This window comes from Tamandua tetradactyla, chromosome 2 (assembly GCF_023851605.1).
Source record: "Tamandua tetradactyla isolate mTamTet1 chromosome 2, mTamTet1.pri, whole genome shotgun sequence".
NCBI lineage: Eukaryota > Metazoa > Chordata > Mammalia > Pilosa > Myrmecophagidae > Tamandua > Tamandua tetradactyla.
In genome coordinates this window covers 222,513,022-222,538,063 of record NC_135328.1, presented here as the reverse complement: position 1 = coordinate 222,538,063, position 25,042 = coordinate 222,513,022, and the positions used below count along the sequence as shown (strand labels likewise).

Below are 25,042 nucleotides of genomic sequence, written 5' to 3'. Positions count from 1 at the left end.
GCCTGCGTCACCCAGCAGACCTCACCTTGGGGCCTCAACCCTGAGCGGCGGGGATAGGCCTAGCAAGAGACGGAGCTGGAATGTGGCTGCTGGCCCCTGCCTGGTGTCCCGGCCCTCCCGGGGCCCTGACAGGAAGCACTCCCTCTGCTAGCCCACGCTCCCTTCCTCGGGACCCCTTCCCACCCTGCAGGCAGCTTGCAGCCCCCCAGCCCTGCCCACCCTGGCCCCTGGCTTCGGCCCCCAACCCCCTTGTTCCTTGGGGCCCCTGGTTCTCTGACCACCTGGCCATAGCCCCTGCAGGGAGCCTGAGATGGGGCACACCTCCCTGCTTCTCCCCCCGAGACCCGGGGGTGACAGAGCCCTGAGCTGAAGTTGGGGCCTCCAGGTTCACGAGGTGCTATGAGGAGCAGATGCCAGGGGCTGCCTGGGCCCTGCTGAGGCCCATTCCTGGGCGCAGGCGTGCATGCCCACAGGAAGAGGGGTGCCCAGGGGTCCCGGGGGCAGGGAGGGAGGGGAGGCTGAGCCCGCCCGGCACCCCATCCTGCACCTGCTGTCCATCTGTCAGTCTGACCCTCGCCAGCCCCCCACCGCTGACCCTCCTCTCCTTTCTGTCCTGTGCCCCCATGCTGCCTCTGTAGTTAGGAACTGACAGCCAAGTGCCAGGTAACGGGGTGGCCCACCATGCACCTTGTCCCCCGCCCCAGGGACCCGCAGACCATGCCTGTGGACGGGCGGCCAGAGGCACTGTGGCCCTCGGCTCCCCGAAAACCTGCAGAGGGTGGGGCCTGGAGGCAGGCAGCCGGGAAGCCCCAAGCAAACCCGTGTTGTGGGTGCCCGCGGGGGGCCCTGGCCCAGAGGAACCCTGAGGCCCAGGTGCCCACTTTGACATGTGCTCCGCTCTCTCTCGCCCAGATGCCCGTCCCTTCTCCATGCAAAGGCCCAGCTCCTCCCTGTGTAGCCTGGAGACGATTGCCGAAGAGCCGGCCCTGGGCCCCCCGCCGCCGGCCGTCCCCACCAGCCCTGACCTAGGGGACCCCCAGCACTCTGCAGGAGCCTGTGTCCTCCCAGCGAGCCCTCCAGGGAATGCTCTGGGAGCCTCTGCGCCCTCCCAGCACAGGACCTGTGCCCTTGGGGAGCCCGGGGCAATCCCCCACAGCCAGCAGCGGGCGTGGGGTGGTGGGGACCCTGGAGGGACCTGCGAGGGAGCCACCAGCAGCCAGACGGATGGCAGGGCACCCCCGCCGCGGGCCAAGAATGTCAGGAGTGAGGGCCAGGGGACCTTGCAGCCCCCTGGTGGGCGGCACCCTGCAGCCAGGCCCTCCCCCACCCCCACCGTGTACTCGGATGCCACAGGCGGCGACCGGCTATGGCAGCGACTGGAACCAGGCAGCCACCGCGACAGCGTGTCCTCATCCTCTAGCATGTCCTCCAGCGACACCGTCATCGACCTCTCCCTGTCCAGCCTGGGCCTGGGCCGCAGCCGTGAGAGCCTCCCAGGGGCCCTGGCTGGACGCCTGCCCCCACGGCCCCGCTTGGCCGCCCGCCCGGACCCACCCCCCACGGCCAAGAGCAAGTCCAATCCCAACCTGCGGCTGCCCTCGGCGCCTGACGAGCTGCGGCCCCGGCCCCTGGCCCTGTGTCCACCTGGCCTCTGCTCCCGGCAGCCCTGGGGCCGCCTCTCCCTGGTGGGCCTCCTGGACTGCCCTGCAGCTGCCAAGTCCAAGAGTCTGGGGGACCTGACAGCTGATGACTTTGCGCCCAGCTTCGAGAGCAGGTTACACAGCCTCAGCCATGGCCTGGGACCCCCGGGGAGGACTCAGCGGGCAGTGGAGCCCAGAGCACGGCAGGACACTCTGACGGAGCAGCTGCGCTGGCTCACGGGCTTCCAGCAGGCGGGGGACATCACATCACCCACCAGCCTGGGCCCGGCCGGGGAGGGAGTGGTGGCGCCCGGCTTCCTGCGGCGCTCCTCGTCCCGCAGCCAGAGCCGAGTGCGTGCCATCGCCAGCCGCGCCCGTCAGGCCCAGGAGCGGCAGCAGCAGCGGCAGCAGGGACGGGGCATGCAGGGGCCCCCCGAGGAGGAGCGGGGCACCCCCGAGGGCGCCTGCTTCGTGGGCTGTGAGAGCTGTGAGGCGGCGGCCGGCACTGAGGACCTCCTCCTGCTCCGGATCTGACATGGGACACAGCAGCGGCCTGGGCCCCCAATGCTGGACGGCCGCTCTGCTGAGGGCAGCTTGTTACATGCTGCATGGACGGGTCCCACGCCCCACCCCCTCCTCCTGGGGAGACGGGTCAATGCTGCTGGCCGTCTGGGGACCTGGACTCAGTCCCTGAGGCCAGCACCCCCTAAAGTTTTAACTGCACTTTCAGATCACACCTAAGGAGATGTTTAAATTTTGACAGACAAAACTTACGTGAGGTTAAAACATTTTTTTCCTGGGCCTTTAGCCCTGTGGGTGGACATGCACAAGAGTTCCCAGGTGGTGCGTGCCCCCACTCCGTGCAGGCTGAGCAAACCACCTCCCATGCTTGGGGCACTGTAAAGCCCCTGCAGACTTGAGCCCACTAACTGCCCTCCCCTCGCATGGAGTCTCCTCTTGGGGTGCCCGGTGGGGCACGCACTGCTCCCCCTCCCCCTCCGCCACTTACCCACCATCCCTGGGCCAGAAACCTTGGCAAGGCCTGAGGGCATGACCCCTGTCCCCCAAGGGCTTGGCCGGATGGGCTCCCCAGGAGCAGGGAGTGGGGCCAGGAGCCAGGCCAGGGGCAGGTGGACAAGGGCAGGGCAGGGGGCTAAACCCCCTGGAGCAGCACGGCAGGAGGAAGCTGGAGCCAAGGCAGGGGCCTTTCTCAGCCAAGGGGGTCCCAGCGGTCAGTGGGGGCATGAAGCCGGGCCCTAGGCAAGTCCTGCAAGTGGGGGTGCTGGGGGCCAACTCTCCCAGCACACTCAGGCATCATGGCAGGCCTGCTGCATTGGCTGCCCTCCAGCTGGAGCTGTAGACAGAGTGGGGTCCCTGCCAACCAACACTTCACAGCCAAGCCCGGCCTCTGCCCCTGGGTGTCTCCGTGACACTGTCCAGGATGTGGGACGAAGGCGCCACCTCCACAGGGCACCATGAGGATCAGTCATGGCTGGCACCCAATGGTGCCACGGGCAGGGCTAATGTAGAGGCCTGGACTACCGAACAAAGCCACCTGGGGAACCCAGTCCCAGCCCAACTCAGCCTGACCAGAGGATGACAACCTAGGGGTCTCCAACGAGGGGCACAGGCGCCCTGCGGGATGCTGGGCCCTGGGGGTGGCAACTCTGGCTGACTCAGGTTCACCCTTTCCCAGGTTCCTCTGCCCTGGGGGAAAGAACAGCCTCCCCAGGGAGCCCACCGTATTGAGCAGCTTGGGGACAGGCACAGCTCCTGCAGCCTGCAAACCCCTTTCCCAGGCGGCAGGCCAGAGCCCACAGGGGCACTGCCCCCACCCTGTCTGCTTGAGCGCCTGCCCGGTCCCACCTGCCACCCCACCCAGCTGAGCTCTCTCCACCTGACGTGGCCTTTTTGGTCTCGTGTCTGTAGCCTGGGGATGTCAGTCCAGCAGCAGGAGGACCCCACAGCCTGCCTGGGCTGAGGAAGAGTGGGGATCCCAGGCCCGGGTAGGACTCTCCCCGCCCGCCTCAGGGCAGGCCGTGGGGCTACAGCAAGAGGCCCCTGGAGCACGAGGCCTACAGGGACCCTGGACAAGCAATCAATGGCACCTGCTCCTGGCAGCTCTTTAGCCAAGGGGCTGCTCCTACTGCAGGCCCCACACCTGGCGCTGAGTGCAGCTTCAGCGCGGGGTCACAGACAGCCGGCCAGGCAGGGGTGCGGGAGCTGAGCCACGGAGAAGAATGGGGGCTATACCCCAAGACCCCCACCTGGGGACCACCACACCAGGGGCTGGGAGCTGATGGTGGGGGCGAGGGAAAGCTGAGCGCCTGGCAGCTAAGAAAGTTCCAGAAGGGACTGGAGAGAAGGACCTTACCCCAGGGCAGGGGTTGGCAGACCTCTCCTGAACATGCGTAGCCCTGCCCCCAGACAAAGCAGCAAACGCCAAGGCGACTCGTGTCACCTTAAAAACTCTATTTGGTGTGAGCCCCAAGCCTGCTGGCGTCCTCTGTCCAAGATAGATAAGCACGTATTTATATATATATATATATATAAAAGACTATTAGCAGTCAGGTACATTCCAGCACGAGTGCCGCGGGTGGCGGTGCTCAGGCAGGCGCCTCGGCAAACGGGGCCTCTGCACCAAGCGGGGCGGGTGCCCGGGCCGGGGCCGCAGCATGGAAGCACGGTGGGAGCTGGGCTCGGGGTGATGGAGTCGTCCCTGCAGGGGACACGCTCTGCCCGGGCGGCATGCTGGGGCCAGCACTGTCACTCGACTGGGACCTCGTACTTGAAGATGACGCTGAAGAGGCGGCCGCCAAGCCGGTCGGCCAGCCAGGGGTTCTTGACGACGGCCAGCTTGAGGCTCTCGCAGCGCAGGGCGGCATGGTAGTTGGTGTGGACAGCACGGCCCATGCCCTCGATGACCACCAGGTCGGCGCCACGCTCCCGCACCAGCACGGCCAGCCCCTGGTCCAGGCGGCTTTGGGGGAAGGGGCCATGAGGAGGGAACGCGGGGGCAGTGGGGAGGGGGTGGCAAGGTGACCGCGTGGCAGGGAGCCTCCCTCTCAGCACGGGTGGACCCGGGTGGACCCAGCCCGCTTTGCCCCACAGCAATGAGCCCCCTCTCCTGGCCACACGGGGGCCTCGGGAGAATCAGCAACAGCCACTTCCTTTGAAGGAGAGTGGGAAGCAGCCCCTTTGAAAGATGCTTAACCAATACTCTTGCCTTTTTAAAGGTCTCCTTCCCTTTCCTTCTCACTTTCACTCCTCGTTGGTTACTAGTGAGACAGGGAAGTACTGGGGGACCCTCCAAAGCCAGCTCAGAGACTAATGGTCCCCAGAACAGACTTGGAGACAAGCTGTTCCCAGGCTGCCGGGCTCTCTGTGTGCCAGAACCATCAGGAGCACGAGGCACTCGTCTACCCACCAATGCCACAGGGCAGGGTGCTCATCTCAAGCCCTCATGACAGGGTGTCAGCTGTGGCTTCAGGGGGCACCGTGGCCAGTGGCCAGTGGCACCCAGACCCCTAGGTAGGCCTGCCACCAGAGCCCCGTGGGGGTCTGTGGCCGGTCCAACCACCCGGCTCCTGAGTCCACCTGCCATAGGGCCCTGAGGATGGGCGGGCCCTGGGCTTAGCTGGGGAAGGCCCGGGCAAGGCCAGCGAGCTCCAGGTTCAAAAGGCAGCATGGGGCAGGGAGCCGCCAGCCTGTGCAGCCGAGAGAGCACCGGACGCACAGTTACCTGAGGTCCAGGCACGGGGAGCTGGAGCCCGTCTGCACCAGCAGCAGCCTCCCTTCTCGGAGCGATGAGCTGGGGGGACAAAGTGGGCAGTGCCCGCAAAGGCAAGGGTCACAGGTTCTGCCATCCTGCCCATCCCACGCCAGGATACCATCTCTGCCCGTCTCTGCTAACCCCATGCCTTCTCCCAGAACAGCCAGGCGCTAACCCTCCCGCCTCCCCTTGCTGCCCCCCACCTGCCAGGCCAGAGGGCGTGCACTGGATGATGGGGTCTGCCCGCCCCATGCCCCCAAGGCTCACTGGATGAGGGGGTCCATGCCAGCAATCCGCTCTGCCACGATGAGAGACTCGCTGTGGGTCACGTCATTCAGGGCGGGGCCCGAGTTGCATGCCAGGATCACCTGCAGCAGGGGCAGAGCGGCAGGAGGGGCGCTCGTCAGGGGCTCTGCGGGGCCAAGCCCTGGGCCTGAGCCACAGAGATGGGCAGACTCGTGCCCAGTCCATGCTCGCAAGGGCCCAGTTGCTGGGGCCAGTGCTGACCACCCTAGGCTGGCGCAGGACCCACCTGCCTCACTCTGCCCTTGGGGTCCCCTGCCATGTGGTAAGGCACCCCCTAAGACGTCACCCTGACTGTAAACCTTTTCCTGACATGGAGTCAAGTGCTAAGCATTAGATTCTACAGCCCCCAAAGGGCAGGGCGGCACAGCTGGGGGCACCTGGATTAGGGCTGGGGAAGCCAAGGGAGGCTGGGTTAGGGTCGGGAGACAGCGCCAGGTTCAGGGAGGCTGGGTGGGGGTCGGGAGACAGTGCCAGGCTCAGGGAGGCTGGGGGCTGCCAACTCCAGGCCATGGCGGGCCCAGGGGTGTCTCCTTGGCTGCAGTTTGCCCCTCCTTGACCCTTCCCTCTTGCTCACCTCACCTACCTGTGGGGGACGGGGGCTCCACTCTCCGCTGCCAGGAGCAGGAGACCCCACTGAACCCGGGGACACCCGGGGCTCCCACGCACACGACCCTCATCACTCACCTCGGTCCCTCTAAAGAGTAGCTCCCTGACAAAGGGGAAGACTCCCAAAATGACGTCTATTCCACTGTTATCTGCGAAAATTAAGGCACATTTATGAGGGGGCCCCTGAAAGACAAAACCAGGATGTTCAGTCGGGAACAGGCGAGTCCAAGCGTCTCGGCCACACGCTCTTCCCCTACTCAGTCGGGCCCGCCAGGCCTGGGAGCTGCTGGCCCAGACAACCCTCATCCCGGGCCCCCGACCCCACACCTGAGTGCGCCAGAGGGCCAGTGGGACGTGCTAAGCTTCTGTGACTGAGAAAGGAGCAGACTGGCTCCCAGAGAAGGCCCTGCCTCTTGCCACCCCCGGGCGGCTGCCCGTCTCCCCACACCTCTCAATTCCTACAGCTACCGGTTTGTTGGGGTCCCCAAGGGCAGAGGCGGGAGAGGCCCCCGCGTACCTTTAGCCTCTGGAGCCACTCGTTGTAGGAGTCCACGAGCCAGGGGCGCTCTGTGAGAGGTAGAAATGGGCCCGGTGAGTCTGGCTGTGCCAGCCGGGGCGGGTGCAGAGTGCGTTGTTCTCATCTATTTTGTGAAGGAGCCACCCCCGCCCCCATATTCAGAGGACCAGGCAGCCCAGGCCCTGGACGCCACTAAGGCACTGCCCCCACCCAGCAGACACTCAGAGACAGCTCAGGGCCGTGGGGACCCATACCTTGTAATTTCCTCTTTGCTTCCTCAAATCCAAACTGGGGGTCTGATTCTAGAACACTGCATGGAAGGGGAGAAAGGAGTCAAAGAAACAAGACTTCCGACCACTCTGCTTAGCATGGTAGCACCACGTGAAGCACTCTCCAAAGTTGAACCGGCAAGCCCTTGGCACGCTGCTCATACCGTGACTCCAGGAAAGAGCACAGGGCACTGAGTGAGGGTTTTGAAAAAACACTACACTGCGCTCCTCGAATTCGGTTATCACGTCTCAAGAAGGTCCCCAGGAAGCTCCGCCCACTAGGAGTCCTGGACGTGGAGGTGGCCAATGGTAGCCCTGGGTCAGCCCAGTGAGGTCCAGGTGCCGCCAGCCACAGGACAGCAGACGGGCAGATGGACATGTGGGAGACGCGGCACGGCGTGGCAGGGTGGGAGAGCACAACTTGAACCTGCCCCAACGGGCCCTCTTCCCAGGAGGTCAGGCCAATTTAGGGTGGAGGGGCCAGGGCCCTGAAGTCAATGCTTCGTTCTGCAAACCTGCCGACCCTGGGCGAGCCTGAGGAGGGACTCAGTTTCGGGGAAGCAGCAGGAAGCCTGCATGGGCTGCTCCCCCACCCAGAAGGGCCCACAGTGTGCCAGTGCTGGCCAGCAGGAGGCTGGGGCCACTGAGAGGACAAGGGGGTCCCCAACAACCACTCAAGCTTCCTTCCACAACCCTCACACCGAGTCAGGAACACCACTCCTTGGACCTCAGAAACACATGCACCGCTTCCCTATGAGGTCTGGAGAACTTTTGGTAAAGGACCTTTTGTCCCCCACAATATTAAGTAACATTTTGTCTCTACTACATGGGGTAAACATGAATTTGGATTTTTGCCACTGAAGAAAGACTTCAGCCCTAAATTCCGAGTCTGCACCCAGAGCCCTGCCACGCGCCTGCACAGAGAACAATCGGAAGGAGCTGGGTCCCAGCTCCTCAGGTGCTCCATGAGGCCCGAGGGGTTGGCCACCACCACCACCGGTGGCTCCTGCTAAGCTCACACCTCCCTGACATCCAGGTAGAGCCCACAGCAGCTGGGGGGGCATGGTGAGCTGAGGAGCCCTCGCCCTGGGTGCCCCCTGCCCCTGCTCACTGCAAAGCAGGGCTGTGGAGTGGGGCTGTGGAGGAGCAGGGCACGATGCGCAGGGCTGGCCACTCAGCAGCAACTGGCCTGGGCCAAGCGATGGGAGGGGCGAGGGGCAGAGACACCCGAGTCAGACAACTCGAGAACGGAAGTTACGGGGCAAAGGGCTGAGTCAGCAAAACAGTGCTGGGGACGCAGCCAGCACCTACTCAGAGACGGCTTTCGCCCCCCAGTCAAAGACGTTCCCGGCCAGGAGCCCTTTCACCAGGGCCAGTTGCCTGTCCTCCCAGCACAGCGAGTCCAGGGAGCGGACGACGCTCAGGAAACACTTCAACGCCACGCCGTTCTCCTTCTGCTTGACCTGTGGGAAGAGACAGGAACTCGATCACGAGGGAAGACGTGTCCTCACCCGAGGCCCAATCCCTGCCCCTGCCCCTGCAGCCCCGAGCTGTTCCCCACAGCCCTGGCAGACCCCGTGGCTCTGACACCCCTTGCTACAGCCCAAGTAGTCCTGAAACCCCATCCTTGGCCACGACCCACCCCATGGCAAGCCAGTACGCAAAGCCACTCCCTCTTCCCGCCCTCAAGTGACTCAGGGGGCCAGGATGTTGCCAGGTAAGGAGGTGGGCTCCAGAAATGTCCTGCCCAAACATCCCCAGCCCACCCCTCCCTGCCTGCTCCCCATGACCTGAGACCATGGCATTCCCTCAGATAGCCTGTCCTGCTCCCAGGAGGACCACTGGAGTCCCTGAGGCCCCAAGAAGGCCCTATCTCTGCCTGGCACCCCTTGCCACACCCCCACCTATCTTTCTGAAGGCAATCTTCAGAAAGGGGACCCTACATAGTACCCCCAGGGGACCTGGTGGAGATGCTGCCACTCAAGAAAGCCAGTGCAGTGGCTCCTGGGTGCAGACCCTTGCTTGGCTGCCTCCTGGCTTGGCCTGTTGTTGCCCCATCGTTACTCTAGCGAGCATGTCACTCGCACACAGGCCCCGCCCACCTGGCTGAGTGGACTTACTTTGGAGTAGGGGTCCGGGAAGCTGAACTCGTTCAGGCAGTGCTCCCTGGTGTCCAGCAGGCTGCGCACGGTCAGGGCACCATAGGCACTGCGGGAAGAAGTGTGGGTCAGGCCGCCCCAGCTGAGGCCCTGGCAGGCGCGTCCCAGAGCAGAGCTAGATGGCGGCCCGAATTGGGGGTGGCCGGGGCTGCGGGACACTCACAAGGGCTGCTGCCTCAGCGTCTGCAGCTTGCTCCAGTACTTCTGGCGGAATTTCTCCGCCCGCTCGGCTGCATCGATGGCATCTGGCTGGCTGGCCACAGCGCGCTTCACGACCTACAACAGCGGGAAGTCAGCGGGGTAGTGAGCACCCAGCACCCAGGTACGTGGTGGGTGGACCTGCGGTCCCTGCCCAGCGGCTCCGATCCGGAGGAGCCAGAAGCGCCAGCGCTCACAGGGATGTCACAGCAGCTCTGGCCCCAGCACCTCTCACAGTGCACCTGCCATCAAGGACCTGGCACTTGTGCTGCCAAAGGGCACACGCTGTGCCCAGACCCCAGAAAAGGTGGGACAAGCAGAGCCCACGGCGGCAGGTCCCCGGGGCTGCAGGCAGGACAGCCCTTCCTGCCAGGCCCAGCCCCAGGCAGGGAGCCAAGGCCTCCGAGGAGCCCGGGCTCCCACAGGCCAAGCGCACCGTCACACACACCTCCACCAGCCTATGACACAGCCTAGCGAGCTGCCCAGTTCTGAAGAAACAGGATAGCCAGCCAAGTGATCTGGGGTACTCATAAAAGAGTGCCTTCCTAACACAGCATCACCTCCCACTAATGCAACAGCTACTTGGAGTTGTGGTTTCACCCGAGAAACAGAAACTGCCCTTCTCATGCACAAAGGCATAGCAGCTGGCTTTCAGAGCAGGTGGTCTCGTCCCCTTGGCTCTACCACTCGGGACCCCTAAGCAATGCCTGCAGCCTGGGAACGCATCAGGGAAATCAAAGCCACAAACTGGAACAAAAAAGGCAACTCCCCTAGACAGCTCCACTGCACTCTTTTCTCCTGGATGGGTTCTTTCCCACGGGCCCTCCCCCAGACCCTCACCCCATCGAGCGCCTCCTCGAAGCAGGTCAGCCAGTACTTGCGGGCCATGGCGTCATCTGTCAGGTCCACAGTGTCAGGGACATAGGAGATTGGGTCCAGGAGGAGGGGCAGGTTCACCAGTGGCCGCTCCAGCCTGTCCATCTCCAGCAAGTCAAACTGGGCACACAAAAAAAAGAGCGCTAGAAGGGCCAACTGCTTCATTTTTGGAAAGACCAAACCCTTCTGCAAGTTTCAGGGACAGCTCTTCTCCGTGACGTCAGCAAGGTTTGAGCTGATGCCACGCCAAGCGGATCAACAGCCTCTGCCCTCAGCACCTCAGGCCACCACACCCCCACCACACCCCCACCACACCTAAAGGTCCTTGCTTAGAGGGCTCACCCACACCTAAAGCTGAGATGCCAAAAGCTGAATCAACTATCTTCTCTAAACTTCTCTTTTTGGCCCAGCTGCTAAAGTCAAAAACCTTGAGCTTAGGGTTTGGTGTCTCCGCAGAGATCACGTCTGCTCACTCACCCTGTGGCCCTGCCATCACCTTAGGCCAAACTACCAAGACCTGCTGCCCACCCCACAGCGACCTCCCTGGCCAGCCCCTGCCAAGCCTATGTCTGCAAAGCCAGAACAACTTCTCAAACACGCTTGCCCCACCTCTGCCCTAGCCTAACAACTCACTGTCTTCCACACTGGCCAGCTTCACTCCATGTTTGGGCTGGCCTCTCCCTTACCCAGTGCCCACCAGTGCGGACTTGACTACCTGACCTGGCCCCCAGCTCAGCTCAGGGATTGGCGCATGCAGCTCCTGCTAACTGCCCAGCTGACCGCATCAGTTCCCCAGCAAAGCCCTCATAGCCCCCCGTAGAGAAGGATGGGGTTCTAGAAACAGTCTGATTACAAATGGTTGCTTGTTCTCTGGAGGGGGAAGGGCAGGGAGCTGAGAGGAGTGGTAGGGGAATGTGCCAGTAGTAGCAGTTGCATCTTGTACAGGGATATGTGTCTGATGGCAGCAGTACCGAGTGATGCACGGTGTGGGAGTGTCTTTCAGGTAGGTGGGGACTCAGCCCAATGGCAAGTTTTTATTTCATGTTGGAAAGGGATGAACCAGCACTTGGTACTGGGCACAAAGTGTTAACTATACCAAGCGGAGAGAGTGGAGCCCAAGAGGGAGCCCCTTCCTAGTCCCCTGCCCTGGCGGGAACGAACCACCACCAGACCTGGACCCTGCCCTCTCAGCCAGGTGGCCAGGAGCACCTGGCTCGGCGCACAGGTGCCTGGAGCAGGTGGCTCCCGAGGGGTGTGACCATCCCGTGAGTGGGATCTGCCCTGAGGGGTGTGGCCTGTCCCGACAGGGTGTGGCCTGTCCTGGCCCTGGCTACTACCTGCTCCCACCAGCGCTGTCTTCCACTCTCTACCCCGAAACAGCTGCCTTAACTAGTCAATCTGTCTGATACATGTGCAGAACTTCTAGGACTTTCTTACTGAGTCACAAATGCAACGTGCCAGTAGGACATGTTACTGGCAATAGCTGTGAGGGTGTCCAGGGACACAGGCCCCGGCTGGGAGTGCCCCCTGTGCAGACACAGGTCACCCACAGCATCTGGCTGTGCCAGACAGGTGTGAGGGCACATGGCACCCCTCGCCCTCCATGCCTCGGGCAGGGTGCCTCTCTCATGAAGGTGGGCCCACCACCACAGGTAGAGATTTGAGGAAGGAGCCGGAACCTTTTGGAGAGCAGACTTTGCACGTGTTTTGTGGCCACCAGGAAACCCACAGCCAGGGAAGCTGAGGCGGGGGGTGGGACCCAGGTCGGGGCCAGTGGCTCCAGGCTCTAGACCGGCAGCTGCTGTGACCTTGCCCCAGGCCCCTGTCTCCTTGAACTTCAGCGTCCTCCCTGCAAAGAGGGGGCTGGGCAGCAGGGTCTTTGCAGTTTGAAACGTTAAGAAAACCCTAAATGAGGGGCGGAGGAAAGTAGGCTACAGGAGCTTTCCTCTGCTCTCACGTGAGGCCGAGTCTGGGGTTAGGTTTTTTAAGTCTCTAGCGTCAGAAGGCGCCTTTAAACCTGGCCACAGCATCACAGCTGTCTTCAGAACACAGGAAAGAGGCCCCAGAGAAGGCTCAGCACTGCCCCCACAGGACCCCGAGCAAGCCAAAGCCCACACTCACGGTGCCACTCCTTGCCCTCTGCGCCGGGTACAGCTCAGGGGCTGGGCTCATCAGGCCAGAGCTGCCCGCGTAGTTTTCTCCCCAGCTATACTGGTTGGGATCTGGAAAAGCAGGACCAGGTCACCTGGGTCAGCCCAAGGACTGCAGCATGTCCAGATACCCCTCAGCATTCAGTCTGGGGACAGCATGCCCCCATGCCCCAGGAGGCCCGTGGCAGTCAGCCTGGGAACAGCGCACCCCTATTCCCAGGACACCCCTAGGGCACCCCAGGGTCAGCCTGGTGACAGCCTGACCACACTTGAAAAAGGGGACAAGCCACCTGCAGGTCTCTGCAATGCCATGAGCTAGGATTCTGTTTTTTCATGGTTGTTTTATCCTGTCATTTCATTTCTTAATTTTTTAGTACGTTGTCGTGGAGCCCCAGCAGACTGCCCTGAGCCTCGTGGGGCAGTGTCATTACAATGCCCTCCAGTGGCCCTCACAAGACAAACCCCAGGAAGCACGACCACAAGGGAGGGGTTAAGGTGGCTGAGGTGAATGGGGTGGCAGCAGTATCACACTGCAGCTGTGCGCAAAGCCCTGGTCCCCGCTCCCCTCCAGCCCCTTAGGAGAAGCAACGTCAAGGGCTGGTATGTCCCCTTTCTTGGCCAGGAGGGGCCTGGGCCCCAGGAGAGCCCACATAGGACTCAAAGGGGGAGGGGAAGTGGGAAGGGCCCACACACCACCCTGAAGGCGTCCCGTGGCCTTGCTCTCCCACCCTCGCCTGACACCCAGGGTGTAGCGTGCTCAGCAGCCACGGCTCGTTCCACTCACTGTCTTGCTCAGCTCCTTTCAGAAATGCTCCGATGGCCCCCAGGTAGCCTTCGTGTCTCAGGAACAGCGCCTGGACTTCTCCCTGCCATGGCCAAAAGCCCCCATGTAGCTGGCCTCTAACGCAGGGTAGGTTTAGATCAAGGAGCACGGGTGGACACCACTCTCCAGGGTGGGAACTTCCGGAGAAGGTGCCCACACAGACTTGGCATCAGGACTGTACTAAGTGCAGACACAAGGCCTGCAGTTCAAAGAAACCCAAGGGTGAACGTTTTCGTGAGAAAATTACTTCTTCTGAAAAATTAATAACCGCCTAATTTATCCAGTCTGTAAACCCAGCTTTCCTGCCATCAGGCTGGCCTGTCCACACGTCGTCTCAGCTGTTAACCCCCATCAGTGGGCACCGGCACTGGTGCAGACAACTCCAAGCTTGGTCTGAGGCTTGTGGGTGGTGAAAGAGCCCCTAGAACGCTAATCACCAGGAACAAGCTCAAACCCGGTGGAGGCCCGGGTGCCCCAAATGCAGGACGTTGGAATGGCAGAAGGAAGGGGCAGGAGGAAGGGAAGGCTGGCTGGGGGCTGCCCGGGCACTGCGTGCGGCCCTCATGCCTGGCTCCACATGTGCCAGGCCCCTTGTCTGATCCTGTGGGCACGTGGCTGTCTCTGCAGATGCTGAGGGCCCACGTGAGGGCCCGGGAAAACCGAGCCCGGGGTGGCGGCAGAGGGAGCAGAGGCGGCTGGCAGTACCTTGGAGAAGAAGTTGATGCTGTAGGTGATGGTGCGCATGGTGACAGGGTGGCCCCGAATGAAGAAGCCCCCAAAGTAGACCCTGTCCAGGTGGTGGAGCTTGGCGTAGAGGCATGCGAGCTGCCCGATGTCATTGCTGATCATGTGCAGCAGGCTCTTGGCCATGTCCTCCTTGGAGAACTCTGAGAGATGGGGGAGGGTCACCTGGTACGCAGAGCAGGTGGGTGCCGGGAGGCACGGGGGTGGGGGGCGGGCAGGGCAAGGGGGAGAGGGCAGAGGAGCGAGGGAGGGCGAGACTGAGGAAGGTGAGAAGACATGTGCTCAAGAGAGTGCAGGGCCCAGAGCGAGTGGGTATGCGGTGTGTGTGCATGAGATGTGTGTGAGCATGGGAGAGTTCTCTGTGTGAGGTGTGTGATGTGTGCATCTGTGAGTGCATGAGGTGAGCATATGTGTGTGTGAGGTGTGCTTGACTGTGTGAGGTGTATAAGTATGAGACGTATGTATGTGTGTGCGTGAGGTGTGCATGTGAGTGTGAACTACGCGTGTGAGCATGCAATTTGTATCATTCCTGCATGGGGCAGACTTTGTTTTTTGGGGGAAAAAGAAATTTAAAAAAAAATCCCTTTTTGCACAGACTTCCACCCAAACAAAAGCTAACTGGATTTATATCACGTGTGAAGGTGGGGTTTACGCTGTGTGAGCCTGCCTCCTGGGAAGGCAGGGTGCAGAGCGCCCACAGAGGCCTGCAAGAGAGAGGGGCCAAGGGGGCAGGGGGCCCTCAGGGCAGAGCCCAGCCCTGTGACCCTCCCGAAAGCAGCGCAGGGGTGGGGACAGGTTGGGGCACCTCTGTCGGCCGTGGCGGACTTGCCGAAGCTGCTGGCGATGAGGTTGCCGCCCAGCCCGAGGGTGTGGTGGGCGCCACCGTAGATGTCCTGCACCAGCATGTCCACGGCGGCATGCTGGCCCCGGGACGCCAGCTGCAGCAGCTCATCAAACCTCTGAGGATGAGCAGGGGAGAGTAGGTGAGGTGACCCTGAGCCCTGGAGCCCAAGCCCATCCATTTGAGGACTTGAGAAGAGTCCCCGTGCTTGGGGCCTCGGTCACCTGGGGCCGAAGGCAGGAAGAGGCACGCGGAGCAGTTGTCTGTCTGTCTGGACAGACCACCGCACCCCAACCTCACACAAACAACCTGGAATCTGCTGGGTCCAGGGGTGAGAAAATTGCCAGATGAAAGGCCTACAAAGGAGCTGCCTTTACATCAACCCCAGCCAGTGGCATGTCTCAGAGGGCAGGGCCCCTCTTTTCCGAAAGGGACTGGGGAGAAGGGCGGCACAGAGCCAGTACCCAGCGGGCTGCGGGATACCTTGGCTTTGGTCAACAGGGCACCAAGCCCATGAAAGGTGCTGTCATGCCCCCCATGGGCCGTCGGGTACCTTGGTTTTGGTCAGCAGGGCTCCGAGTCCCCAGAAGGTGCCGCCACCAATGGAGCTGCCACCGACCCACTCAAACGTGTCCTCGGTCTCCACCTGGGAAGTCGGGAATGGGGGGGTTGCCACCCAGGGAGTGAGTGACTCAGCAGTGACCCCCACGAGCAGGGCCTCCATGAGGTACCCTCAAAGGGTAGGCTTAGAAGGCGCCAGTGCTGTTCGACAGCGAGTGTGGGTGCTGGGCTGCAGCTCTGCGAGGGTAGGGCTGGTCTCCATGGTGAGCCCTGGATTCTCTGGTCCTTGCACCCACCGTGGCTCCGACATACCCGGCACTCCACTGCTTGCTGAGCCACTTGTTCCCTCGTTCGTTTCAACATAAAGCCTCACCTTCACGATGGAGACTCCAGAGCCGATGTTGACCAGAAGATATGGGAAGATGTCAGGGTGATTGGTCTGGAACCGGAACTCAGGGTCAGAATCCTTCTGGTAGACAAAAGCTTCCTGAGGGATGTTCTTCAAGACGAAGTTGCACCCCTTTATAAGACAGGTCATCACATCCTCCTTGTCCACTCTGCAAAGGAGGCAGCCCAGCCCCTCAGACATCACAGCCACAGATGCCACAACCGCCAGCTGGCTGAGAGCTAAGCCAACACAGGAGGTGAGTCCACCCTGGAAGGTGCTCTTGGAGACATTGTCCCTGGGCATGGCCACCTGGAGGGTTCCTGCTCAGATAATGAGCTGGGCTGCCCATCTCTCGATGGAGCTGGGTCCAGTCCCTCTGATTCAGTATGGGTCATTCACTTCTATTCTGGGCTTTGGTGGGTTCCACAGTGGGCTGTGGCCAGATGTCCTGGCGAGCCAGAGACGGGCCTCATGGCACACAGAGAAGGGTCAGCCTGCCAAGCATGGCACAGGTGCCTCCCCAGGGAGGCCTCCTTCTTCCTGCTCTGACCCACCCATGTACCCACCGACCCGTCCTCAGCTCCTTGCATGCCTTCCTGGAGCTCAGACACCAGAAGCCTCGTCAAGCTTGGCCTGCAACCTGAGACCCCGTCTGATCTCTCCCCACTGCCACCCAAAGCCACACTGTGGTCTTGGGGTCTTAGCAAGCCACAGGGCCAAAAGAGCAGATTCTAAGCACTGCCCTAACTTCAGAGCCCCCAACCCCCAAACCCTGCAGAGCCACCCTGGGCTCCAGAGCCTCCACCCCTTGGTTCCCTGAACCCTCCCAGCTCTCTGACTCCCCAGAGCCCCTCAAGTCCCCAGGTCCCCTCAGCCTGCGAGCCCCCCGGCCCCCGCTGATTCCCAGCAGGCGGGATGTGCTCCTTCTTGCCTGGCTCCTCCACCTGCGCTGGCACACTCACTTGAGCCGCAGCTTCTCCTCGATGAGGTCCTTGAACTTGTAGGCCCCGCCGCCCGTGGCCTGGATGACGGTGGTCTCTGTGTTGACGAGGTGGTCTTTGATGAAGTCCAGGCAGGCCTCGATGTAGGTGTTCTCAAACTTGATGAAGTGCAATCGGGCGGTAACCTCCTCCTGGACTGAAACCTCATAGGGGGGCTCGTGGTCCTGCTTGGCATCCTGGGAAATAAAATTGGGAAACCTGCTAGAGGAGGGTGTTGGCATGGCCTCTACGCAGCCACCCCAGCCAGGCCCCCAGCAGTGCTGACTTCCACATCAACCTCAAGAGAGGCACAACGCTGGACTCCAACTGCAGGGCTGAGGACTCCACCTCGGAGGTTAGCAGAGGCCCAGGCCCAGAGCTCTAGGGGCAGCCCCAGCTGGGAATGGAAACCTCCCCAAGGAGCTCAGGCAGGTGCAGGTGCCTATGGCAAAGGGCCTCGGGTGGAAGCAACTGAGCTGGGGGACAGGGTGGGGACAAACGCCAGCAACTCCCAAGACAGCTAGGTGGACGCTCAGCAGCAGAGCAAGGAGCAGACAAAACTGAGAAGGACGACAGTGACATGGGTCTCTGGTCTGGCCCCCTGCTTAATGGCACCCCGGGCTAGCCCCTCTACCTGCAAAGGAGCCGGGGTGGGGGTGGGGGTCTCTCACCTCTCCCGAGTGGTCGAAAGACCTCACTCTGGCGACTTTGTGCTGCACTGTGGAGTAGTAGGCCAGCTTGGTCAGTGAGCCACCTGCAGGGCACATGCACAGGGCGAGTTCAGGGGCCCTGCGGGAACCGGCCCCCCCCCGCCTTCAGGGATGCTTCCAAGAAACGCCCCACAGCAAATGGAAGGCCACTGGCCAGCAGGCCAGGCCGGCCACCAGACAGCCTCTGTGCAGGGCTCGGGGAACCCATGGACGATCACTTCTGAATTCATCTTTTTCTTTCAAAATTTCAGTCCCTCCTTGGACCCCTGACAAGCAGAGCTTAGCGTGTGTGCTTCCCCTGCAGGCACAAGTGTCCTTGAGAAGAAAGGAAACTGTCCTGTTCCTGGGCCACTTCCGTCGCCGTCACTGGTTTAAGGAAAATTCAGATTCAAGCTCTGGTCTTGATAATGTTCTTTTCCAAAGAAACAAGGCTGACAGGTCCACTGTTTCCACCTTACCCAGAGAGGCAGGCAATAAACAGGCCTCTCCCAAGAGTGCACCCCTGCCCCCAAATTTAACCTTAGAGAAGACGCTGAGGTCTCTTCTCCCAGTGGGCCAATGTCTTAGAGAAGTCCCACTGTCCTGGCACGCAGCCAGTCACCCAATGCAGACCAAGGGTCACCGTGAGACAAGGAAACCGGAGCAGCCACTCCCTGAAGCAGGACAGCCCCCAGAGCCGCTGTCAAGGACAAACCCCAGCGTGTTCCTTTCCTGAGTCATAGAGAAGATGGGTCTGAGACTAGAGAGCTCCATTCCTGGACAAAGAGCCACATGTGACAGAGAAGGAGACCCAAAATGCTCAGCTCAACGAGCACCCTCTACACAGACTGCCTTTTCTATGAGGCTTGTCTGAGTCAAACACAAATGTTGATTCTAGAAGATGGAAAGGCAAAAACTGCTTCCCAATGCTTGTTCTCTGTCAAACACCAAAGGAGTGCACGGAACAAACAGCACGTGGGGGGCGGGAGTGGAAGGACTGGGGGCCCACTGGCCAGGGCCATCCCCTCGGGATCAAGCGCAGCATTTTCCTCCGAGCTCCGTGCCTCGCCTGGACCACATGGCTGTCATGGCTTCCGTCTCCTCCCCTGGACAGTGAGCTCGGGCGGTAGGACTAGGTCCCTTGTCTCCCTCCCTGCTCCACCCCCACCTGGCCCAGAGTCTTTCACTGAAATGCTTGCGGCCTGATTCACCTCCATGCAAATAAACCGTTTTCTAAAAACACAGTCAATGCAAAGAGATGGAGATATGTTTCAAAAGGTATGTCAAAAGCCACTACAACCCCGCCCCCCCCGCCCCCCCACCCCCCGTTAACAGAAATCCAATTTCAGAACGAGAGCCCCCTTTGCTTCAGCGTTATGCCGCGACCCAAACGTGAGGCCTGCGGGCAGCATGCCCTTCTGAGCGCTGGCCCCTAGGGCAGGGCTCTGCCACTGTTGCCCTGAGTCTCCCCATTCCCCCAGCCAGTAGGGGCCCAGAGGGGCCTGGCATCAGGGGCAGAGGGTGCACGCTCTGAACTGGAAGTAGAACAGAACAGCGGGTGCCTGCAGAAACCGGGAGCATGTGGCCTATTCTCAGGGACCCCTTGGAATCAGGGCTGTGCCAACCCAGGTGTCCCAGTTGCCTGCCCTGGCCCATGGCAATGAGGCTGGCCTGCACACAGCCTGGCATGCTGGTGGGTGCTGCACCCTAGCCCCCGGAGGCTGGCAGCACCTTCCCACTGGCAGGAGGAGAGCTAGACCCCTCCAAGAGGGGGCAACCACCTGGGGCCTTCAGCACCTGGGCCTCCCAGTCTGTAACTGAATCAGCACCCAAGACACAGCGTGGGGTCCAGCACATGGTGTCCTCCCATCCTGGCCAGAGCCCGCCCCTGATCCTGCCTCACTTTCTTCTCTGGGCACCAACTGGGCAAGGAGGGGTAGGAACCCAGCACCTCTCAGGATGCTGCTCCCTTTCCTGGCCCACGCGGCACCCTTCTACTGCAGAGCCTCCCTGCTGTCGGCTGAAGCCCAGCCTTCTTGCCTGACAATGCAGTCAGAGTAAAGCCTCAAGAACATTGAAAAACAAAATATCCCTGATGCTTTCAAACAGGTGAATCAACCAGCTGGCACAGTGCCCCATCTGAGAGGGGTAGAAGTTCCTTAAGAACCTTGGGGCCGCTGAGGTTTCCTGGACCCACAGAGAGACTGGGGCGAGGGAGGGGATGGGAAAAGGCTGGATTTTAGGCTTGACTGTCCCAAGCACACAGCTTTATGGACCCCTAGGTTGTGGATCCCAGGTGAACTGGCTCCTCCCACCAGCCATAAGAAACAAAGGGTTTGTCCTCAATAATAAATGGCTACATCCTTTTAAAAAAGAGAGATATGGGACCCGGGGTGGGGGGGAGCACCTATCAAAGAGAAGAAATAAACATCAGCACTAAATATAGCCCTTTAAGGCTTGGTCCTCTGCCAAGAAAGCCCACCTAGGCAGGCTGGGCTCCCAGACCCTTCCAGGACTACCCCACTCCCAGCTCTCATGCCAGGGGACACCCGTTGGTCTCTGGGGGACCACAAAGAACAGCCAAGGGATGATGACAATATTTCACAGCACTTCAGTCGCTCTGGATTTACCCCCACCAAACAGAATCCCAACAGTGCCTACTGCAGCTAAACAAAACTCGGAAGCTTTCAGGACCCACAGTCCAGTAAGGCAGTGGGTCTCAGACCAAACGGGCAAGCTTCTGGAGCCAAGCCTGAGTGGGCGCCTCCGATGATCCCTCAGTTCAGCCTCCAGGTTCCCAGGCTGGAGCCCCACAGCGTCAGAGTCCCTCAGGATGCCTCAACCTCCTCTCCTCTCTCCCACATCAGGCCCTGCCCCACTTCTGCGCTGGCCTCCCCCCACACTCCTGGTGGTGGCCACCTCACACCAGCCACCAGGCCAATCACTCAGAGCATGCACCTCCTGGCACCCTTTCTGCCCACTCCAGTTTACCAGCTGCTGCAGGAAACGGCCATGCTACAAGCAGGCAGCTCAGACCCAAGCCACGTGTCCAGTCTCACTGTTCCCCACTCCCTTGGGGGCCCTCCTGAAGGGCACCACAGACGTACAGTGAAGGGCCAAGGACCTAACGAAGTGACTCCCAGGATGCAAGAGCTGCAAAGGCCTTAAATACTGCAGCAGCAAACACCTCTGAGGGGATGGGCCAGGCTTGTGTGGGTGAGGGGGCTACCGGACGCTCCTGTCGAGTTGTTTCACGGTCTACACACGCCGGCAGCAGCCAGCAGCACTGAGCACACAGGTTGCAGCCAACATCTGTCCAACATCTGGCTGCTAAGCTACAAGGCCTACTCGAAGGGGGGCTTCCCCAGCAGCTGGGTGCCTCCAGGAAGCCGACAGCCCTGGACCCTGGGCAGGGCGGGGCAGGGCAGCAGCAGAATCAGACGGTTCCAACACAGCTCTGTACTTACTAGTGGGTGACCCTGTGATTTTCTGCACTTTAAGTCTCTCATTTGTTGAAAAGACACGAGTACCTGTCCCAGGGGTTCTGTGAGGTTCAGCCATTCGGCTGAAGGACCTAGGACCGGGCTGGTGCCTGATCAGAACTAAGCTGTCCTGATGGGAGCTGAGGAATGAGTGCCGGCAAACAGGTGGACGAGGGGCACGGAGACGCAGCCACACGTCCAGAGGCCGGGGATTGGGAGGGAACTGGACAGGAGTCCGAGGGTCTGGAGCTGCGAGGCTGGCAATGGCTGGGCCGCTCCCAGAGGATGTGAAGCTGGAGGATGACACCAAGTCCCAGTCACGCCACAGGTCGACGCCCCCAAACGCAAAGCCCGCCGGGGAGCCCGGGCTTCCGGCTCGGCCACCGCAAAGGGGGGCTCGGCGCAGCATGCTCAGGTGTCAACGGCACCGACTCTAGGCAGGGCGCCCGGCCCGCGGCTGCGCCCCCTTTTCTGGCCACTCTCCCAAGGCCTTTCTGCAGGGCTCGCACTAAGGCTGCCGGTCGCGTTCTCGTCTCCATCCACATCCGAGGCCGGCCGTGACCGCGCGGCCAGGCCGCGGCCTTCACCCACCAGTGCAGGAGGAGAGCTCAACCACGGCCCGGTCCGAGGCCCCCGCCCAGGCTGCCGACCCCTCCTCCGCGGCGCGCGGTCGGTGGGATCCCCAGGGCAGGGCCTTGGCGGGCAGGAGCTCGACGGCCCAGACTCGGGCGCTCGGCGGGGTCAGCGCCCAGGGCAGCTCCCTCGGCGCGGCCGACTGCCCGCGGCCTCTGGGGGCCTCAGGGTAGCGGAGCACCCGCCCGGGTGGGGGGGGCGCAGGGACTACGAGTCCCGGCATGCCCCGCTCCGGCCCGCGCGGCGCCTGCCGGGAGCTGTAGTGCGGCGGGCGCCCCGAGCCGGCGCGACAGGGCCACGCGGACTCCAAGGCCCGTAAGGCCGCGCGCGCAGGCGGCCGGAGGACCCCCCGGGCCCGTCAGGCCGTGCGCCCCCCCCCCACGGTCCACCCCCGCCCTTCGTCCTTCCCGCCGCCCCCGGCTCGCCGGTATGGTCGCGGGCGCCATCGCCGGCTCGGAGCCGCCCTGCCCCCGGGGCCCGGCCCGCGGCTACCTATGTCTATGGCGAAGCGCTTGGCGTTCTCCAGGTTGCGGAAGATTTCGTCGGGAGGGAGCGTGATGCTCTTGTCCAGGCTGTCCCCGCTGCTCCCGCCGCCGCTCGCCCCACAGTCCGCCATTTTGAATGTGCCTGGCCAGCCTCATCAGCCATGGAGATATATGCGCATATATTTGCCTACTAAACGCCTTCTGCGCATAGATTATGCTAATTAAGCTCTCGACCCCGCCCACCCGCCCGCCTCCGCCGTCTCGGCCACTGGGGGGCGGCTCGGGCCGGGTCTGGGTGGCAGGGGCCAGGGGCCGAGCAGGCGGGGGGCTGCCAAGGGGCCCCCGATTGTTCTCCCAAGACTGAGCATCAACATTAGACATCTGGCATGGTTGTGTTTTCTTGTTTGTTTGTTTCCACTGAGCTGGCCAGATGCTTGACTTCGACAGGAGGCGGGGTGGAGGAGTGGGGTTCTGTGCTTTGTTCAGTGAGGACCGGCTGTCAGCTTGGCACCAGCACGCAAAGGTGGATGCGCTGCGGTCTGCTACGTGAACTCCCCATCCTGGTTCACCGGGAGGGGCTTTCAGTGCCGAAAGTCCCATGCAGACCCCGCCCAGGGTGGAGGCAGACTCGGGCCATCCACTTGCAGGCTTGCATGGCAGCCGGCCCAGTGCACTCGGGAAGCAAGGGCACTCAAAGTCCCCGGAGCCTGCCTGGAGGAGGTGTCATCTAGGAAGACAGGGGAAACCTAGGGGAGCTTGTGGGTACAAGCTGAGGAAGAAGCTGAAAGCCAGAGCAGAGATGCAGGAGTCAGCAGGGTAGGGTTCCAGGATGAGTGATCGGGAAACCCCCCTTCCAGCACTGCTGGCGTGCAGACCCTTGATGGATTCGGGTCTCATTCCAAGAGGTTGTGGGAAAGAGCCCTCACCTTGGAGGCAGGCAGTTGAACCCCTGTGGTCGCTCCACACCTGCCTCCTGGGTGCCCATGGGCCAGGGTACCGCCTGTCTCTGGACCTCAGCCTCGTCTGTAACCTGAGCCTGCCATCGGCTGTCTGTCAGGGCTCCTGAGGGGGGTTGAAGGAGCTAAAACAGCAGGAATTCAGAGACCCAGCCCTACTCAGGACAAGCCCATGTGCCTTCAAGTTGGAGGCAGCATTGCATGGTCTCTCCTGAGGGGCTGGATATACTGGTCCAGGTTGGGGTGGGGGTGGGGGGCTCTGCTATAGGGAGACCCTGGATGGAAGAGCACAGCAGGGCTGCTCCCAAGTGGGGCAGAGACCCCAGGCAGCAGGCAGGGTCATACATGGGCCAGCCTGGGAGGACACCAGTGAATGCCTGGTCCGTTTTTCACTGATGTGCCGCCCGTGCTGCCGCGGTGCCTGGGAGCTGTGCACCAACCAAGGGTGGAATGAATGGGAGCCAGGCTCCCACCTCAGTGTCCTGCTCCCCACACTGGGGACCCCTAGAGGGCTACTGGCAGGCACAGAGCCAGCCTGGAAAAGGGGCCTAAAACATCCCCTATGAAATGGACAGAGAGGGATTGAAGGCAGAGGGGGAAAGGAAGGAGCTGGGAGGGAAGGAAGGAGGGCAAAGCTGGATCTACAGCCCCCAACACTCATCATCCAGAGACCTTTGTATGCCCTCTATATCCAGCCCCATGGCCAGCTCCTCCTTGCTGGGTGAAGTTTGCCCCATGGAGGTAAACTGCGAACTCTGGACCTAGGTTCTTGCACTCAACCAACATCCTACACCTACCTAAAAATAGGTGCCCTTTTGGAGGCAAGGGGTCAGCCTATTTCAGCCCTGGCAGGTGGCCGGCCAGCTTGCAGCAGGGCGGAGGCAGGGCAGCCACCTGTGGCTCTGCCAAACAGATTCCTTGGGGAGCTCCTCCAGGGACAGGGGCTGCAAGCTGTGGGGGGAGGGTGGGGCTGGGGCAAACATTCTCTCCGGTTGGTTTGTGTCACAAGGGGCCCACTGTAGGCTATGGCTTTGGGTCCTGCTCAGCCTGACTGCAAGGTCCCGTAGCTGCCACCTTGCCCCAGCCCACCTGCAGGGAGCTCGAGAAGTGCTGGAGCAGGAACGCAGGTCCCACCTGCCACCCCTTCAGTCACAAGAGCCCGCGTGTGCTAGGAGGCCTCTCTCCTCCCGGCCTGAGTACCCCCTACCTCTCCTCTTCTTCCCATTTTCCTCTCCCTCCCTCCTTGTCCTGTTCCTGTAACTCCCTGTGTTCTCACTCCCCTCCCTGGTGCAGCCTGCAGATTATCAGCAAGGACCCCTGTGTCCCACCCACCCCCACTCCCCCCTTAGACCACCCACCGGGTGTCTGGCCAAGGACGCGTCGGAGGCACAGGGAGACACCGCCAGGACTGAACAGTCAGATTTTATTGAAAGTCTGCAGAGCAGTCCCGTGGGCTCCCACGTGACGGAGTTCAAATACTGAGTACAAAGGTCGTGCCCACACGCACCCACACCCCAGGAATCCTGTAAGGATTATAGTGGAGACCCTGCGCTCCGCCCACAGCCCACTATGAGCCCGGCCGGGGGGCAGCGCGCGGCGCCGGGCAGGGGAGGCTCCGCGAGGCCGCGCGCTCGCCCCGGCGCTGCTCCCGCTCCTATGAGGATGCACCGAGTTCGGCCTTCACAAAAGGCAAATGTGCCCGCTGCACGCGCGCCCTCCAGGGGCGCTGCCCGGCCGCGGCGGCCCCGAAGAAAGTCCTCGACAGCGCGGGCGGTCCCGCCGGCCCCCAGCCGCCTCCGAATCTCCCAGGACCCCGGGCGGGCCCGGCACTTCGCAGAAGTCACCGGCCGCAGCGCGGGCGCAGAACGACCCCAGGGGGTCAGACCCTCGGCGGCGGCTCTCTGGGCAGGAGAGGGGCCCTGATTGTCCTAAAGCGACGACGAGGCGTTCTCTGAGAACGGCCCTCC

At 62.0% G+C, this 25,042-nt stretch overlaps 2 protein-coding genes across 4 annotated transcripts in view; one reads left to right on the top strand and one right to left on the bottom strand.

Annotated features, from left to right (window-relative positions):
• PLCH2 (phospholipase C eta 2) overlaps window positions 1-2,399 on the top strand; it is a 28,592-nt gene extending 26,193 nt beyond the window's left edge. Inside the window, exon 22 of the mRNA XM_077151540.1 lies at window positions 913-2,399. Coding sequence (XP_077007655.1) covers window positions 913-2,174 — 1,262 coding nt within the window. The 3' untranslated portion in view covers window positions 2,175-2,399. The remainder of the gene's footprint in view (window positions 1-912) is intronic.
• Window positions 2,136-22,271, bottom strand: PANK4 (pantothenate kinase 4 (inactive)). 3 transcript variants are annotated; one of them, XM_077151541.1, is made up of 19 exons: window positions 20,987-21,587; window positions 17,502-17,584; window positions 16,813-17,027; window positions 15,836-16,019; window positions 15,455-15,547; window positions 14,866-15,019; window positions 14,022-14,203; window positions 13,278-13,359; window positions 12,465-12,565; window positions 10,308-10,463; window positions 9,433-9,545; window positions 9,231-9,318; window positions 8,422-8,573; window positions 7,096-7,151; window positions 6,842-6,891; window positions 6,403-6,507; window positions 5,680-5,780; window positions 5,383-5,451; window positions 2,136-4,620 (listed from the first exon to the last, which is right to left on the bottom strand). In XM_077151541.1, the coding sequence occupies exons 1-19, from the start codon at window positions 21,408-21,410 to the stop codon at window positions 4,407-4,409; spliced, it is 2,622 nt and encodes an 873-aa protein (XP_077007656.1). In that variant the 5' UTR covers window positions 21,411-21,587; the 3' UTR covers window positions 2,136-4,406. The 3 variants fall into 3 exon arrangements, 2 of the variants coding, with proteins under 2 accessions (XP_077007656.1, XP_077007657.1); XM_077151542.1 differs by lacking the exon at window positions 20,987-21,587 and adding an exon at window positions 22,127-22,271 and having other exon boundaries at window positions 2,161-4,620; XR_013171335.1 differs by lacking the exons at window positions 2,136-4,620; window positions 5,383-5,451 and having other exon boundaries at window positions 6,403-6,473.
• Between the last annotated feature and the right edge of the window lie 2,771 nt (window positions 22,272-25,042).

Excerpts from the sequence above, each read along its gene's own strand:
- PANK4 (XM_077151541.1), bottom strand. The coding sequence starts at position 21,410 with ATGCTGCGCCGAGCCCCCCTTTGCGGTGGCCGAGCCGGAAGCCCGGGC. Across the intron at positions 17,585-20,986 it reads AATCACAGGGTCACCCACTA|GTGGCTCACTGACCAAGCTG; the intron begins GTAAGTACAGAG and ends TGTGCCCTGCAG. Across the intron at positions 10,464-12,464 it reads AGAGGGCAAGGAGTGGCACC|TTTGACTTGCTGGAGATGGA; the intron begins GTGAGTGTGGGC and ends TTGTGTGCCCAG.